The following is a 19,183-nucleotide window of genomic DNA, read 5'->3' on the forward strand; positions in this document are numbered from 1 at the left end:
GCCCCCCGATAAGACCGCTAAGCGGGGGTAGTCCATAAAGGATTTCCCAAACCTCTATAAAAAAATAAAAAAAAGGTTAGGTTAGGTAGATGCCTAAGATGTGGCAAAGATGGGCACAGGGCCCTCCAGTGCAAAGAGGAGAAGCCGCGCTGCTTCCTATGCGAAGGAGTAGCGGAAGGAAAAGGAGTCGGGCACCCATCGTACGGGAGGGGATGCGAGGCTGGGGGCGGAGCAGGAGTAGAGCCCGGGAGATCCGCGGGAGAAAGCGTTGTGGAGAGGGATGACGGGGGGGCGAGCGAGTGAAGGAACTACGAGAGACCCCGAGAATGGCTCAGTGACAGTACATGGCTACGGATAGACGGACACAGGACGTGAGACGAGGACGAGACAAGACGGTCCGGATCCTGCAGCTCAATACGAACTGCAGCTCAAGGGCGATGGACGTCGCCTACGCGAGAGCGAAGGCGACGGAGGCAGATTTTATCTGCCTCTCGGAGCCCAACAGGCGGCAGTGCGTGGGGAAGCGGCACGTGTACCCGAACGGGCGACGCACGGCCGCGGTTGCAAGGATCGGGACGACGCAACAGGTCCTCCGGTATTGCGAGGGCGGGTGTTATGCGCTGATTGAGACGGAAGAGGTGTGTCTCATCAGCGTGTACATCAGCCCGAACGTATCGGAGGAAGGACTGTAAACAGGACCTGGACGATCTCACGGACGGCGTTGAAAGCGGCGAAGTGTCCGCCGTAGTGGGCGGGGTGACCTTTAATGCCAAAAACGCGAACGTGGGGGGGGGGCGACGGACGAGAGGGGTTGCCGACTGGGCGGCCCAAAACGGACTGACGTTACTCAACGACGGACGACATGCGACGTGCGTCAGACACAACGGGGAGTCCTTCGTCGACTTGACGTTTGTGTCCGACGCACTGACTAACGAGACGAGATGGAAGGTCGATACCGAGGAGGTCACATTAAGCGACCACAGACTTATAGTGACGGACATCGTTGGGAGGGGGAGTAAAACCTCCAACTCGGCGGCGACGATAGTGGACCTGACCAAGTACAGAGAGACAATAGGGAAGAGACTGACGAGACGGAGCCCCATGACGCCCCAAGAGTGCGTCTCCGCCATCAAGTCGGCGGCGCAGAAGGCAACGAGGCGCCTGGCGAATCCTAGCTCGGCCTACTGGTGGAGCGAGGAGCTAGGCGTCCTCCGAGCCCAAGTGCAGTCGGCGAGGCGAGCGTACTTGAGGGACAAAGGGAGGGGACTGGACTTGACGATGAGTAAGACTAAATACGATGACGAAATGAGACTATACAGACGGGAAATCGGGAGGGCTAAGAGAAAAAGATGGGAAAACTTGTGCGGGGACCTGGAGAGAGACCCATACGGGAACGCATACAAAATAGTAATGGGTAACTTCAAGGCTCCTTACCCCAGGGTGGACCTGTCCCCGGAGAGCCGACAACGACTCTTCGAGGACTTGTTCATCTGGGAGGGAGAGGGTGAGGATGAAGGGGCTAGTGGTGACAACACGAGCGCGGGAGAAAGGAAGTTCGAGTTGGGAGAGTTGGTGCAGGCGGTGCGGGGAGTTAAGGACGGGAGGGCACTGGGGCCAGATGGGATCGCGCCTCGCCTCGTTAGGATAGCTGCGGAGGAGGCCCCAGCAGCAATTCTGGGGATGTACTCCGAGCTGTGGAGACGAGGTGAGTTCCCGGCAGAGTGGAAGGTGGCGAAACTGATACTGGCCGAGAAGCCGAGGGCCGACCCGGTTGGGGTGCCAAAATATCGGCCGATATGCCTACTTGACGTCTATGGGAAGCTCTATGAGCGACTCGTAGGCGCGAGGCTGTCGGCCGATATTGACGCGAGCGGGGGGCTCCATAGGGGGCAGTACGGTTTTAGGAAGGGGGTCTCCACGATGCACGCGATCGCGGAGATCGTGGACCGGGCGCGTAAAATAGGTAGGGCGCGGACGTCGAAGTGGGGGATTCTCCTCTGCTTCGACGTCAAAAACGCCTTCAACACGGCGAGATGGGGCATAATTATGAGCCGGCTGAGGGACAGGGGTGTGGCACCGGACACGCTTAGGGTCGTCAGGGACTATCTGCGGGACAGGAAGGTCGAGGTGACGAAGGGAGTTGTGCGGAGCGTCTTCGGTGGCGTTCCACAGGGGTCCGTCTTGGGTCCTCTTCTGTGGAATGTCATGTACGACGGCGTTTTGAATCTCCCCCTTCCGACCGGCGTGCTGCCTGTCTGTTTCGCGGATGATCTGGCGCTCTGGGTAGAGGGGATGACAGAGGAGGAGGTGAACGGGAAGGGTGCCGAAGGGCCTCGATTAGTAGGAGAGTGGATGGTCCGGAACCGGCTCGAGGTGGCCGTGGCGAAAACCACGGTTATCATGTTGGGTCGGCACCGGCCATCCGCTAGACTGCGGATTAGGGTGGGGGAGGATGTGTTCTTGCCGGTGCGGGAGGCCAAATATCTGGGTGTGGTGTTGGGTCTCCTCATGGGCGAGCACGTAAAGGAGGCGGTGAAGAAGGCCGGTCGTACCATGGCGGTGGTGGGTAGACTGCTAGGGAGGGTGAGAGGGCCGACCCATCGGAAGCGGAGAGTGTTAGCGGGGGTGGTGACGGCGATCTTAATGTATGGGGCCCCGATGTGGTGCGAGGCGATGAGGATCGCAAAATACCGCGGCATGGTGCTTTCTCTGCAGAGAACGTGCTGTATCGCGGTGGCCTCAATGTATCGCACCATATCGGGACCAGCTGCATGCGTCATCGCGAAGATGATCCCTCTGGATCTCCTGGCTCGGGAGCGGGAGCGTGTGTTCCGTAGTGCCGGGGAGAGAGGGGAGACACTATGAAAAGGTGGCAGGAGGGCTGGGCCGGCGAGAAGAGGGCTTCCTGGACGAGGCGGCTGATACCCGAGGTAGGCCGCTGGGTTGACTGCGTACACACGTACACAACGTACTACGTGACGCAGGCACTCAGCGGACATGGATGCTTCGGGGATTACCTGCATCGGATCGGGAAGTGGCGGTCCAGCGCCTGCATGTACTGCGGGGAGGTGGACACGGCAGAACACACGCTCTTTGAGTGCGGGAGATGGGAGATACAGAGAGGGTCTTCGCGGTGGCGGGGGGCAGACGTCTGACGCCGGAGACGCTGATGGAGGGAGTGATGGGGACGCGAGAAGGTTGGAGGGAGGTGGTGGACGCGCTCGGAGACCTCCTTCGACAGAAGGAGGAGAACGAGCGTGCTAGGCAGGCGAGAGGGGAGTGAATATGGCCCGCTGGGTAGAAGTGAGCACACGAGTGCGTTCCTACCCAGCAAGTAAGCCTGGCCAAGGAGTGGTTTTAGTGAGTATGCCTTTAGGAGAATCTCACACTACCTTGCGCTGATAGAGCCTAAGGCGCTTGGTGTCTATAAAAGATTTCCACTTAAAAAAAAAAAAAAAAAGGTTAGGTTAGGTTAGCCTGGCATATTAACTCGCAAAAAACTAATTTTATATTATTGCTGTTACGGACCTATTATCGCCACCTACACACAACCGCCGTAACCAACCCCAAACATTCATTAGTTAAGTACGACACGCGCCAACACAAAGGACCAACCCAACAGAGGGTGGTCGCAGAATCTCTTATCTGCGACGCCCGTTCCAAACCAGTGTAACCGTTTGCGGATAGCAGGGCATTCACGGCGTACCATATCCAACTCCGGTTCCGCCATGCCTCACCACTCGATAAACCAAACGACATCCTACTGCTATTGCATTCGCAATATTCCCAACGCCATCACCTCCCAAAAACAACTCTACAACTCCATCCTCACCTTCAACCTCCCCTTACAAACCTAAAATTCAACCACAACCATACAGCCCTAATTGAAACTAAACTGCCTGTTGCTTTCGACCTCTCCAAGAAACTCCAACACCTATTCGGCGATCCCAACGTATCCTTCACCCAACTGTCCGGTCCGAAACCCCAAACCCACACCCCTAAACCACCATCTTTCTCCTGTGTCATCCGTAATGTCGACCGAGACATCACGGAATCCGAAATCCTACAATCCATAAATCTCCCTAGAATTACCCGCGCTCTGCGCATCATTTCCCGAGCGACTAACCTCCCCACCACCTTTGTACGGATCATTACAACCAGCAAATCCACCCTAGAACACCTCCTCCAACACGGTGTCTGCATGTTCAGCAGGCACTACCCTTGCGAACCATCCCACATTCCAGACCCTACTCCTTAAGTACAGCTCCTTATGCATCAAAATCGGCCACCTCTCCTCCACTACCCGCGTCCAAATCTGTCCCTCCTGTGGTGAAAACCACAAACCCAACATGTGCAAATCCGACACCCAACCCAAGTGCAACAACTGTTCCGGACCCCACCCCCACCTATTCCTTTGAATGCACCAAACGTAAAGAAATCCCCAGCACTTCCGCCGAAGCAGTTCAACCCAAACCCGCCGACACCCAGTCCGAATCCTCCTCACTTCCAGAAACCGCCTATTACCTACGCCAAACCGACTTCCTACGAACCATAGCCCTTACCTTCATCCATCTTTTCCCCGACCGCCGTTCGGAGGTCATCCATGCAATCGACCAAGCGTCACAAGCATTCCTTAACTGAAGAACTTGGGCATCCTTCTCCGGAAACGTGGTAGCGTTTTCCACTCCCTACATGGTGGTTTCTTAATTCCGCAATCATGGATTTCGTCGTCGGTACCGTTAACCCCTGTGGCGTACGCCGCAAACGCCCCCTCATAAAAAACCTCCTGCACTCCGACCAAATACAGATCCTCTCAATAACTGAAACCAAACTAACTTCCAACGCCGTCCTCTCTTTCAGAGACTACAAAACATTTCAAAAAAACAGTTCCCTTAGGGGAGCACATGGAACGGCCTTACTTATTAGGGACCGCTTTCCCTCCACTCCATTAACACTTCCGCCCCACCTTCAACACTTAGAATGTGTTTCTACCTTTCTACGATTCTACCTGCAACCCCAACGGCATTATTCTCGCCAACCACCTAATTAATAACCCTTCCTATCTGTCGTGTTAACAACACCACCCCAACCTTTGTTTCGCACAACGGTACTTCTATTGTCGACCATATCATTTTCACCGAACCCCTCTTCCGCTACATCGACGTCAACTGCTTCCTAGGCACCACAATCACCTCCGATCATCTTCCATTGCTTGTCCGCACAAACTTCAGCCCTCCCCCTGCTCTTCCGCCCACGGTGATCTATAAAAAAGACTTCTCCAGAGCTAACTGAGAAGCTTTTGCCCAACACGTTACAGAAAACATTCAACCACACCCTTCTCTCGAGAAGAGAACTGGGTCAGGGTGACTTCCGCTCTGGACTACAGAGACGGACGTCGATACTGGCACCAGTTCAACATACTGACCGGCAACAGAAAAGTCCAACAAACCCAGCTAACAGACAGATATCTACAAGAAACATTTCAATCACCTGATCTTCCCAACTACGATCTCGAGTTTAAACTGGTGGTTGAACAGTTGCTAGTTTATTTTATCAAGATGTCCCCCTGACGATCCTCTTCTTCAGCAAATACTCCCCCAAACGATTGTCGACACTATAAAAAGTGGACGCAATACAGCACCCGGACCGGACAACATAAACAAGACTGATACTACGCCACCTTCCTCCCTCCGCAATCACATTGTTATCCGCTGCATCCAACTCCCATATTTTCCAACACCCTGGAAATCCTCATCAGTAGTTATGAGCCCAAAACAAGCCGATACCACCAGGGCATCCTCTTATCGACATAAAACTCTCGAGCAGATTATGGCCTAATATTATCTCTACCACTCATTGCCTACGGTGCAGGATCTTCACCATTCCTGGTGGCCTATTCCTTAAAAAAACCCTTAAATGTCGCAAAATCTAACACTCCCTCCCAACACGGTTCCAAAGTTCGAGAGTAGCTCTCGGGCTTACTCCCTGGTACTTCAAGGTATGAGAAAAACTACAAATTGTCACAAATCGGGAAAGAAATCTGTAAAATCTTATGAACTACTAACGCCCTTCACCCACCAAAACTTTAGCGCTGGGGTTGCGGTTGACTAGCCGTTGTTTAGTCACCTGACACGACACGCAGTGCCTTCTGTGGCAGCGTTATTCTACTATACCTTCACGGAGAAATATACACTGAACAAAGTGTAGAGTGCAAATTTACTTACTTTAATATCCATTCCTAAATCTTTCTTAAGTACTCCAGAGGCGTTAACACCTTGGTTTGTATCGTTAAATTGGAAAAGGGTAACGATCGGATTTTCCACCAAGTCATGATTGTAGGATATAATCTCGAGATTTTCAAATTCTACCATAACTTCCTCCTGCAAGAACGTAATCATTCTATATACCACTTACATTATTCTTTTAGTTACGGCTGCTATAACGAGGAAGAGCATTTGAAGGCATAGCACAACGTTGCACATCATGGTTGATCTCTGAAAGTAAATAAAATTGAGTTACATAACTATATTAACAAAAGTTATTACTCGTATTTACTGGTACACGTTTTTCAGTATCAAAAATAAAAATACAGGAGAGTAGGTTTAAAACTCACTTAAAAGTTTCTGAAGTTGTAGCCTTTTTACCAGATACAAATTTTCATAATTAATTAGAGGTTCGCAGCCTAATCTTTTATTAATTAATTATTTTTCAGCCCTTACCGAAATGAGTAACTGTAAATGATCATTTCAAGGTTCCTCGAGTACCTTAAACATTGTAAGTAGCATTAATACAAATTGGTATACTGTCACCGAATCAAAAGGTACAGGTGATATACAAAATATTGCTTATGCACACCGGGATAATGCTATAGAAGTATTTTTAGGTGACCGTAATATAGACGTTGACGAGCATCTGGAATATTGTGTGGCAGTAGTGATTCTGACAACCAGTAACATCGGCACAATTTGCGGTGCTCAGTTGAAACGTTGAGAGTTTTTTCAAATTCCTTGCCAAAAATCTCCATCGAGTCGAATTAAATAAAAATTATGGAAATATGAACATTGCACTTGATATCAATAGCTAAATCAATAAACTAATTTGTGAAGATCATTTCTTACCTTATGATATTACAATAAACATATAAACGTAAATTGTTACGTAAAAATGCCTATAATGTTATAGTATGGTAACCCAGTGATCATATCATATATATTTGATCAAACCTTAAAACTGTTCAACCTGATCCCAATAACACTGTACCTGCTGAAATGATGAAAAGTACAAAAATATAAACATTAGTTTTAGGTTTTAGATGATGAATGAAAAAGAGTTCGTTACCACAGATTACATGTTCTAGGTATATATATATATATATATATATATATATATATATATATATATATATATATATATATATAGACAGACACACACACACAGGTAATCTATAAAAGAACTCCGGGGTTTAAAAAATTAATATTTTTTAAACTATAAAAGATAGCAAAATTTGATCAATTCCTTTGAAACAAGCAGCTCAAAGAGTTTTACTCATACGAATTGGGAATGTTTCTCTCAACAGTTGGCAGCGCTGCGGAGCGTTGACCGTGAAATGACGTAACGGCTGCGGCAGGCAGTCAGTGTCGTCTGGACTAACTAACGGAGCTCACATTGAACTTTACTAAGTTGTTAAAAAATCTTGAAAATGTAAGCTTTCTAATCATGTATAAAACATGTATGTACGTTTTTTACTGTATTAAAATATTTTGTCTTAAAACCCCGGAGTTCTTTTATAGATACCCTGTATATTCGTAGAATTTCACAAGAAGCGTTTGCTTTCATAAGTCTAATTTATAACCAAAAATAACCCCTCCTTTCATTCAATAGAAGATATGATAGAAAACGCAGAAGTAATCATGGACGTTGGGCAAGCTCCTGTTACTTCTACCTTCATCGTTTCCCAGCTTCCACGGCAGTATAATGAAGCAGATTTACAAAACATACCTCAAGAAATTGATGAAGAACAAAATATCGTAGTACAAGTAATAAAATTAATGAAGACAATTTATTATAAATATGAAACTATTTCTTTTTTTATTTTTAGCTTAACGAATTGGAAAGTCATGATGAAGGAGAAAATATGGGCTTTGCAGAAATCATGCCAATAATTTCTGAACTTTCAGACCAAGGTATTAACGTACATTCAGAGAAATTTACCGGCTTAGAAATCGACATTGAAACAACTCAAATGCAGGTAGTAGTTTTATAATAAAATGTATAAAAATTCTATTTTTTATTTTTAGTGCAGTGAAGATATTCAAACTACTTTCCAAAGTGGGGAATCCGAAAACCAAAAGGAAATTTTGGAGCTAGAAGAACAGATCGAAGTGATCGAAATAAATACTAAGAGTTATTTAGAACCAAATCAACTAAATGAGACAAGAAGAGAAAAGAAAAAACTTGTAAGAAAGAAAGTGCGCAAACCTCAAACATGGAAAAATAATATTCGAAAAGAACTCTGCCAAAAAGGTAAGGAATATATTAACACAAGGGGAAAACAAGTTAGCGCAAAAACTATCGTGAATAAAAAAGATTGTAATAATAAATGCAAATTTCAATGCGGCAAACAAATTGGAGAGAATGCCAGACAGAAGTTGTTTGATTACTATTATGAATTAAATCAAAATGAAAAATATGTATTTCTTAAGCAAGTAACTGAAAGGTATGTTAAAGGACGGAAAACTACAGAAGGTCCTTCTCGTCGTGCTTATTCGTTCAAATATTTTTTTAAAGTTCAAGAGGAGAGAATACAAGTATGCAAATCATTTTTTTTAGGAACACTAAGTATTTCTCAAAAACCCATATACACTGTACATTCAGTTGATCGCGACACTCCAAAAAAAGATATGAGAGGAAAGACTGGCACTAGAAAATTAAGTAGTGAGAATAAGCAAGTTGTTATTGACCATATAAATAAGTTTAATGTAGTAGAATCTCATTACTGTAGACAAAAAAGTCAGAAAAAATATTTGGAAGCCACATTAACTATCCCAAAAATGTATGATTTATATCTTACATTTTGTGCAGAAAATGGCATAGAAAATCCAGTTAAACTGTCAATGTACAGACACATTTTTTCAACTAACTTTAACTATAGCTTCCATAAGCCTAAAAAAGATGTTTGTGAAACCTGCTCCACCTACTATTTTAAAAAAAAGGAAAATAGGCTAAATGACATAGAAGGAGAAGCTATGGAAAGACATATTGCAGAAAAACAAGCTATGAGAAGAGAGAAAGACAATGATAAAAAAAGTAATGTTCCTATTTTATGTTTCGATCTAGAAAATGTGATAACCTGTCCAAGATCTTTTGTTGGAAACCACTTTTATTTGCAAAAGTTGACTATGTATAATTTAACTGGTCATTTGTCCACAACAAACAAAGCGTATTGTGCCCTATGGATTGAAACCATTCAGGGCCGAAGTGGTAATTGCCTGGCTAGTGCCTTTAAGAAAATCATTGAGAAGGTTCTAGAGGACAACCATTTAACCGAACTTATTACTTGGAGCGACAGCTGCGTCCCACAGAATCGCAATTCCCACATATCTTTCTGCGTTTTAGATTTACTTAGAAATCAACCAGACCTTCAACATTTAACTATGAAATACTCCATACCCGGGCATGGTGCTGTACAAGAGGTCGATAATATTCATAGCCAAATTAAGAAGCGCATGTCACAGTTACAATTCTTTTCACCTTTGGGTTTCATTAAGGAACTTAAACAAGTGAATAAAAAAAACCCGTTTGTTACCATTTTGATGAAAGAATCGGATTTTATGAACTATGGGGAGTGTTCTAAGCAAATGAAGTATGATAACATACCATTCAGCAAAGTTTCTACCATACACTTTTCCAAATCCGATTTAACCGAAGTATCATTTAAAAGAAGTCACGCAGATAATGAATTTGTAAAAATTTCGATAAGTCCTGCTGTTCCTGGCCTTCCTCGTCGTCGGAGCAAAAAAACCGCAGCAGTTAAAGCCCCACCTGAAATTGCAAAGCTCATACCAAAGATTCTATCAAACAAGAAAGAAATTTCTCAAGAAAAAATGGATGCTATAAAAAAATGCTGTCCTCAATGCCGCAGGTTGATCAAGATTTTTATAAAGACATATTAGATATATAACTTTAGTATTCAGTTTTGAATTTTTATTTTAAATTACATTAAGTTACCTACTACTTTAGTTGTTACCTCAGTTTTATTTTAAATACAAAAATAAAATAAAACCGTTTAAAATATTCACTACAACTTTGTTTTAATACCAAACCTTATTACACGCAGACTCTAACTTTTAAAAATAAAAGAAGTGGAAGTGACAGATAGAACCATGTTTGAAAAAATATATTGGATTATTTTGAAAAGTTAATTTTACAAGGTTTCAACTCCCAGATAGAACCATATTCCGTTAAATATTTCTAAAAATTTAATTTAATAAGGTTCTATCTTCATTTATTACTTGCCAATTCACATACTAGATCTATCGACATCGACAATATTTTATCACTAAAATTTATTTTAAAAATATTACAAAAGTATACTATTTGTTCTGAATTAATATTATCAATTTTATACTTAAATATTGCTTACGTAAACTTTAACCTTTAATTTCTCAAAATGGTTGCCTGTCCAGATACACCTTTATTATTCCAAGTGCACGATATATTTTTGTTAAATATCTTAAAACGAAAAGTTAATTCAAAATGCATCAAACGTCATTTTACATAAGGACTAATAATTTCTAAACTCGACCCACCAGAAATTCAATCTCAGTAAATAACTGTACTCTACAAAGCGAATACTAATGACACGCGATATGCGTTCCAATAGGACTTTAAGTGCATAGTTATTTTTGTCAGTGCACCAGACAACTGATTTGTAAACCCACATTGAATAGATCAGTAATCCGGTTTCTTAGTTGGACTGACGCGGTAATAAATGGAGAAAAATCCTATAAATCTTAAGTCAGCATCGGTGTGCCTTTGAAATTTGAAAGATGAAATAAATCTAAATAAATACTGCACGGTTTCTCGTACTATAATGTTACTGAAAATGAGTATATAAAGTATCGTACTTTAAATTTTCATTATCGTAATAAATCTGGATACGCTTCATATAAAATTCAAAGGATAACCATGTCTCTACTCATGCAAAAGGATACGGCATTGCGTAAAAAGGAAATAGAAAGAGATTGATTACTTGTAGTCTTAAGATAAAACATCGAAAAAAAAACGAAGGGCTATTTGGCGTAAGAGAATTATACCTTTCCGTGCTAATAAATACCTTTACAAAAAGTGAAGTTGATTTATCTTGATATCCATTACATGTTAAAATGTATTAAGCGTCAAGATAGCGAGACGCAGTCAAAATATGGGAAAGAACTGTGTGATTATGACATGTCGTCTAAAATCGTACTGAACTCGGGATTAAATGCAACAAAAAGCTTGCTCCTTTCGATAAACAGAGTTTTTGGACCGAATGAAGCTATAAGCAAATCCACAAAAACATCAAGGTCGTCGCTAGTACCCGAGACAATGTGTCATTTCAGTAGCAGTGTAGATCGTAACCTCGACTGCAAAAACTGTATTTCAACCGAGAAGCTCTTATAGATTTCATAGGAAGAAAACTATTGTTTCGTCCTATACAGTTTGTTTCAAATGGACGACCTCTACACAAATTTGACCTTGAAAAGAAAGAGACAACCCTCTACATAATCTAAGCTTCTCTAAAAGGTGGTACCAATATTACAGAACATTACTATGTCTGGGGAAATTACTATATTATTACGAACGTTTTTAATTTGTTGCTGTTTAGCTTGTTGATTTGCTTGTTTAACCTTAAATTTTACGTTTTACGTATTAAGTACTTTCCTTACCTTTGTGAATTATCATAGCTATTTGTTTTGGGCTTTAGTTATCTATCCAAATGAGAGACGATTCCATTTCATTGAAGATGTGCCAGGGGCCCTTTGTGTAGACCTCAACATTTCTGATCATTCTGTTTTACAATTACAGCGGTGGTTTGAATGTCGATGTTTCAAGAAATCTGGTACAGTCATTCGGGGTATCATTGATCCACAGGGTCTAACTTTGCACCATTTACTTTTTTTGGTATTACTTACCTTAAAAGCATCATTCTTTACTGTAGAAACCATTTGATTTTTATAAATTACAACAGAGGTCTCTCTCGTTGGCATTTCCATTTAGTTTGATGGCGTCTAACACCCTGAATCGTGTCAAACTTCAATTTATCGGTGGCCGGTAAAGTGTAATGTTGTAAACAATAATTTCAAGTGCTTAATTACAACGATTCTATTCAAAAAGTAAGTATGCAAAAGATTTTAATCATTGTATTAATGATTTCGGATCACTTTCGGTGCTATAAAATTTCAATTTTTATGAACATAGTCCGAAATTGCAATAAAAACTGACCCGACTTGCAATTTATATGATTTAAGGCTAACTTTGCACCACTGGTTCAAAGTTACACTGACGTTTTAAAAATGCGGGAAATTTAATTTATTGAGTACATATACATAATTTTGAACTTTTGTATTCCCAGAGTGGTCTGAAATGCCCAAAAAAAACATGCACGCTGTACATCCTGGAGTTCGGCGATATGGAACGAAAAGCCGATATACAGAAGAACATCTACAAAGAATACTGGAGCAGGTTAAAAGCGGAATGGTGAGTGAAAGGCAGGCCTCAAAACTATACGATATCCCGCGAAATACAATACGCAATAAACTAAAACAAAAGCATTCAAAAAACGTTGGAAGACCTACAGTTTTATCTCCGGAAGAAGAGAAGTCAATAGCTAAACATGTTATTTCATTAAGTGATAATGGGATTCCAATGTCTTTGTTTGATGTGAGATGCATCGCACAAAGTTACCTAAATTCTCAAGGGAGAAAAGTGTCGCAGTTTACGGGAAATTTGCCGGGCTGGGATTGGAGCCAATTATTTTTGGAGAGAAGCCGAACAGAACTTGTTCAACGGTTTCAAGTAAATATTTCGAGGAGGAGGGCACAAGTAAATGAAGAAATAATAAATCTTTTTTTTGATAACTTGGAGAAGGAAATTTCTGATATATCACCAAAAAATCTATACAATTACGATGAAACAGGTTTTCACGACGTTCCAACTAAAAGAAAACTCTTATTTAGGAGAGGGTGCAGGAATCCAGAGAGGATATTGAATTCTACGAAGTCTTGTTTTACTACCCTGTTTTGTGGAAATGCATCTGGGGAGTTTCTACCTCCATATGTTATAATGAAAGGCAGCCTCAAGTGGTCGGATTGGGTTTTTGGTGCACCTAATGGAACGAAATTAAATACTTCAAAATCAGGCTGGATTGAAAATGCTGTGTTTGATGATTGGTTTGAGACACATTTTCTACCAGTGGCCAACAAAAATGAAGGTAAAAAGATTCTGATAGCCGACAACATGTCAGCACATATTTCAATAAAAACATTAACACTTGCAAGAGAAAATAATGTGCTTTTAATATTTTTTCCTCCCAACTCTACCCACTTATTGCAACCACTGGATGTGGGGTATTTTGCAAGTCTTAAAACATATTGGCGTCAAATTTTAACCCAGTGGAGGGATACCAAGGGAGGAAAGAAGACAGTTGCTATGCCAAAATCGGTATTTTGCCAACTCCTCAAAGCAACCCTAGACCTCGGAAAAGATACTGCAGCCCATAATCTCAAAAAGGGGTTTGAGGCTTCAGAAATTTATCCCACTGATAGAAATAAAGCATTGTTAAAACTTCCGTTATATGCTCGACCAATGAGTGAAATAAATGAAGACATTGGGAAAGAATTTAAATTATATGTAGAAAAAATTCGTGAAAATGATTTGCAGACCGTTACAAAGGCAAAAAAATTCTGTCTTCCAATAACTGCTGGCAAAAGTGTTTCAGTCGAAGAAGTAAACCAGTATTATCAAAACAGGAGTACAATTACTGGTAATACTAGGATATGCGTAGGTGGACCATCTCGAGGTGGACCGAAATCTCGAGGTGGACCGAAAACACGAGGGGGTCGTAGATCTCAAGAATTTATTAGGACCAACAGAACTCTTAAAGAAAAAGAAGAGAATGTTGCAGTTGAGAACAACCTGCAAGAAAATGAAGGAGTTGAAGAGTTACATCAAGAACAAATGGCAGATTATGGAGATGTGCACGGTCAACAAATTTTGCTAGAAAATAATACAATTGAAATGATACTCGAGGACCCAATTGGCAACAATTTTGACATTGAGAACTTACCAGTAGATATTGTACTAACAGGAAGGACTGAACAAAATCAAATGGTCAGGGACAAAGAATACCATACAATAAGTAGGAACAAGGACAACAAACAAAAATGCAGTGAGGTACACAAGGAACAGAAGGCAGAAGAGGCCAAATTAGAAAACCAGCCGAAGAAAACTTTCCCTGGATCCCCCCTGAGACAAATTCAAAGCAAGATGGATTTGGAAGAAGCTAATAGTTTTAAAAATCAAGAGATATTTTCGGGATTGTGTTATTTTTGCACTTTTAATATGTCTAAGCGTTCATTAGGCATAAAATGTAATAATTGCATAAGAGCCTTTCATCTGGGATGCATTGAAAAGAATAGACTTCACAAGTCAAATTCTAACATTTTTACTTGTGTCACTTGTTTAAAGAAAATATGATTCATCTATCGCGTGATAAATGTAACCTTATGTTCAAAAATTAACAGAAAATCTTTATTTTGTATTGTTGTGTAAAAATTTAGGTTCCTAATAAATATTTTAAAGCTTTCGTTGAATGAACCCATGAACGGTCATATAACGCATGATGGTAACCAGGCCTGGGATTAAAATGTTTGGGCTGTGTAATTTTCGTACATGTGAATTATGTTTGTATGTATCTAATGCACTGGTATAAAGTTGTCCTTATAGGCTAAAACACCAAATATATAAGATTTTCCATATAATTGTAGACATGGTTCAAAGTTACACCAAGGGCGGGTCTAACTTTGAACCGTATCAAAATATTTTTTTTTCGGAAATATACTCCCTATTTTGACATATTTTTGAGCTTTTAAGGTATTTTCGAACTATATACAATCATAATATACTCAAAATGAGCAATTAAAGAGGCCAGTGGAAAGATAAATGGAAAAAATATTCAAAAAGTGGATCAAAGTTACCCCGAATGACTAACAAGATGGAACTGTTGGAGAGGTACGTAACTTGCGTAAACCCAATTTGCCTGTTTTGTAAATTCACAAATTGTATTTCAGCAGATCGAGAGAATGCAATATTTCTAGGGGTAAATGGTATGAATGGAAGAAAAACCTGCGGTATTGGGCCAAAAAACCATCTCCATTATTAGCAGATGCATACAGACATGATACAAAGAATACAAGATAGGATACTTAGCCGCACGATTTTCGTATTCTACGGCGCACGACGTCACTCGGTAAGTTACCCCGCAACTAATACAGTGCTTGTCTCTATGTATCATATGTGTATTTATAGCATTGAAAAGAAACTCATTGCCAATCTTCAGGAAAGAGTTGCCGTTCTTGAGACACACAGTAAGGCTCTACATGACCTATTCACTCCAGGTCAAATTAGAAAATTGTGCGAGTCCCATAAGCGCCCTAGGTGGTCAGCCGAGGATATTGGAAGGGGTATCGTTATACATTCCGCAGGGTCTCGAGCATACCGAGTTTTACTGAAGAAGGGATATCCATTTCCGGCAGTGTCCACATTAAAAGCGTGGTGTAGAAAAATAAAAATTACCCCAGGAATTATTAAGCCTGTGTTCAACATTATTCGAAGTTGTGAGATGCCACTCATACAGAAGGCTTGCGTACTTTCATTTGACGAAATGAAAGTGCGAAAGATATATGCATATAACAAAACCAATGACGAAACGTTGCAGCCTTATAATCAGGTGCAAGTCGTGATGTTAAGGGGCTTATTTGGAAGCTGGAAACAACCAATTTTCTACGACTTCGACTGTGCATTAAAGAAAGATAAGTTGTTTGAAATTATTGAATTTGTTGAGGCGCGTGGGTTTCCCGTTGTAGCGATGGTAAGTGATTTGGGCGGAACTAGTCGAGCGTTGCATAATGAACTGGCAATTTCTGAATCAAAAACTTGGTTTATTAACCCCGCTAATAATCTGAAAATCTACGTGTTCTCCGACGTGCCCCACTTGATTAAACTTGTCAGGAACCACTTTGTGGACTATGGATTTTATGTTTATGGCAAGGAGATTGATAAATCCATTATTGAAAAATTGTTGGTTGTTACTGGGAAGTCAGATTTAAGTATCATTCACAAAATTTCAAAAGAATCTTTAGCTCTACAAGGCCCACAACGCCAAAAAGTGAAATTTGCTACAAAGCTATTTTCACATTCCGTTTCAAAAGCAATTAGCAGATGTGGAACTCTGGGATATTTTCAGAACGAAAACTGGATTGAATGTGCAAATTTTTTTAAAGAGGTTTAGTTTAGTCTAAAACCAGTATCTATGAGTAAATATTGTTTTATTTTTAGATAAATGATTGGTTTGACGTCTTCAACGTTAGATGTCCCGAAGCAGACAGCAGAGCCAGAGTGAAGGCATACGGTTTATCATTAGACATTCAATTAGATATTTTGGAAAACGTGACCAATACAATTACCAACATGAGAGTTAAAGGAAAAAAATCCCTTATGCCCTTTCAAAAAGGTAAAAGGCTGTAAATTAAGTAGGTATACCTTACTTTTCAATTTTAGGCATCATCATTTTCAACAATTCCCTGAAACTTCTATTTAATGACATGAAGGTACGATTTGGGTCAGATTATATTTTAACCTATAGACTAAACCAGGACGTTTTGGAGAATTTTTTTGGGACTACGAGAGCTAAAGGTGGACTGTACGATAATCCAGATCCTATGAAGTTCAAATACCGGCTACGTGGCTACATCCTGGGTCGAAACGAGGGATGTTGGAAATGCTGGAAATGTGCAAGAGGACTCTACTCCTAGCTTACTTTCCCAAGTTAACGAAATCAATCTGAGTGGGCAGTATATCTCAAGATTGGTAGACAATGCTTCTCAAGAAGAACCTGACGTATTGATGTCGCAAATAGATGAAATTGCGTACGATGGCCTAGAAAATTTTGCCGGTTTCATCTCGCATAAATTAAAGGAAGGACAAGCAGAGCAAACTACAAGCCAATACACTTGGGTTGATCATTTATCTGAAGGCGGTTTAACGAAACCTTATGAGGAAATGATGCAGTATATGGTGCAATTGGAGGAGGTTTTCGCGTTGGTTAACTCCAATAGTCTGCTTGTGACCAAAAATTATTTAAGAAATTTGATGTTATCAGTTCATGTGAATTGTAGCGATACGATAAAAAAACTTTTTTTTCGTTCCAGGATGTGTTTTAGAATACGGCAATTAAACGCGGATTTGCGAGATGATTGTAAATCTCGCAAAAGAAAATTGAGAAAAATCATAACTTAGTTTTTGTACGCAGGTACGCATATTGATATATTTACGTTCAATAAACATTTATAACTAGTATTTTAGCGTTTATATTTGAATGTTATCGTTCTCGCTGATTAAAATTAACACCCGTAATGTAGTTATCATAGTGTGAAAATTTACATCTGAATCCTTGTTGCTTTATGAAGCGCGAGACACATATTTAACTGTTTTAGTTAATGCACAGCTTAGCGCATTAAGTCAATCGATTGTCGTTTCCTTGATTGTCTTTTAACTATCGAAATTCTTTATATTACATAGTGATATGGCCATAATTTTGGGAATAAATGGAATTTTGCAGTGCGTCCTGACGCAAGACTGAGATAGACCTATAGGGCAAGATGTATGATACATAGAGACAAGAAACGTATCAGTAGTGGGGTAACTTACCGCGTGACGTCACGCTCAAGTTTCCCACTCTCTGACAGCTGCACAATATCCTATCTTGTATTCTTTGTATCATGCATACAGAGATCTAGAAGACATGGCAGTAGCTATCTACACTCGGGAAATAATGACTTGTGACTTTCTTCAATCCTTTAGGTCTCTAGATGTCATATGTCCGAAATACAACGGTCAGGAAAACCATGATATTCAATTGTTTCAATCTATAAAAGAGGAATTGGGTAATGCCACCATTATTTTTACGGACGGTTCCAAAAATCAAACGGGAGTAGGTTGCGCTTTCTATATCCTCTCCAATAAAGAACATCAATTATTACAACTTCATAACCTAACATCTATATACAGGGTGATTCCTATAGTACCTGCCACCGTTTGGGAGCGTGTAGGTGGTGCGTAGGGGAGTATTTTGATATAGGACACTTGGGGTCGGAAATCTAAAATAAGGGTGCCAGAGCCAAATTTACCTTCTGGAATTTCGCGCCTATAGGTAGGCAACCCAACCGGCCGGCGGTGCACACGGAGCGATTTCAGGCGGCGATGTGTGGCTGACACTTGATCAGAATTTTGTTTAAACCCACGAAATCCCGTCTGCAACGACGCGTATCAAGTGAATAAACACTATGGCACGTTTTACTAACACGGAATACGCGGACATGCACTTCATGTACGGATTGGCAAATGGTAACGCACGAGCTGCACGACGAGCGTACGCTGAGCGGTATCCAAACCGTCAGTTACCCTGCAGACAGGTCTTTCAAGAAGTTCACTTCCGACTGTGCGAGACAGGGCAATTGCAGGTAAGCTGACGGAGGCTTAACTTTACACACAGATTCGTGATGCACATCGATACTTGGGTCATTTAAGCACCCATTTCGAAAAGTTTGTTTGTTTACACCGACCTCCTCCTATTTCGCAGCCCACTAGCGCCCGTGATCGCGATCGCCCGTTGGTAAATGCCTTACCATTTGCCAATCCGTACATGAAGTGCATGTCCGCGTATTCCGTGTTAGTAAAACGTGCCATAGTGTTTATTCACTTGATACGCGTCGTTGCAGACGGGATTTCGTGGGTTTAAACAAAATTCTGATCAAGTGTCAGCCACACATCGCCGCCTGAGATCGCTCCGTGTGCACCGCCGGCCGGTTGGGTTGCCTACCTACAGGCGCGAAATTCCAGAAGGTAAATTTGGCTCTGGCACCCT

General features: G+C 41.5%; 1 protein-coding gene across 1 annotated transcript; it reads left to right on the forward strand.

Moving 5' to 3' along the window:
- The first annotated feature begins 7,835 nt into the window (after window positions 1-7,835).
- LOC116160305 lies at window positions 7,836-10,172 on the forward strand. Its single transcript, XM_031473491.1, has 2 exons — window positions 7,836-8,248; window positions 8,298-10,172. The coding sequence occupies exons 1-2, from the start codon at window positions 8,135-8,137 to the stop codon at window positions 10,170-10,172; spliced, it is 1,989 nt and encodes a 662-aa protein (XP_031329351.1). The 5' UTR covers window positions 7,836-8,134.
- The last annotated feature ends 9,011 nt before the right edge of the window (window positions 10,173-19,183 follow it).

This window comes from Photinus pyralis, unplaced genomic scaffold (assembly GCF_008802855.1).
Source record: "Photinus pyralis isolate 1611_PpyrPB1 unplaced genomic scaffold, Ppyr1.3 Ppyr1.4_LG1, whole genome shotgun sequence".
Taxonomy (NCBI): Eukaryota; Metazoa; Arthropoda; class Insecta; order Coleoptera; family Lampyridae; genus Photinus; species Photinus pyralis.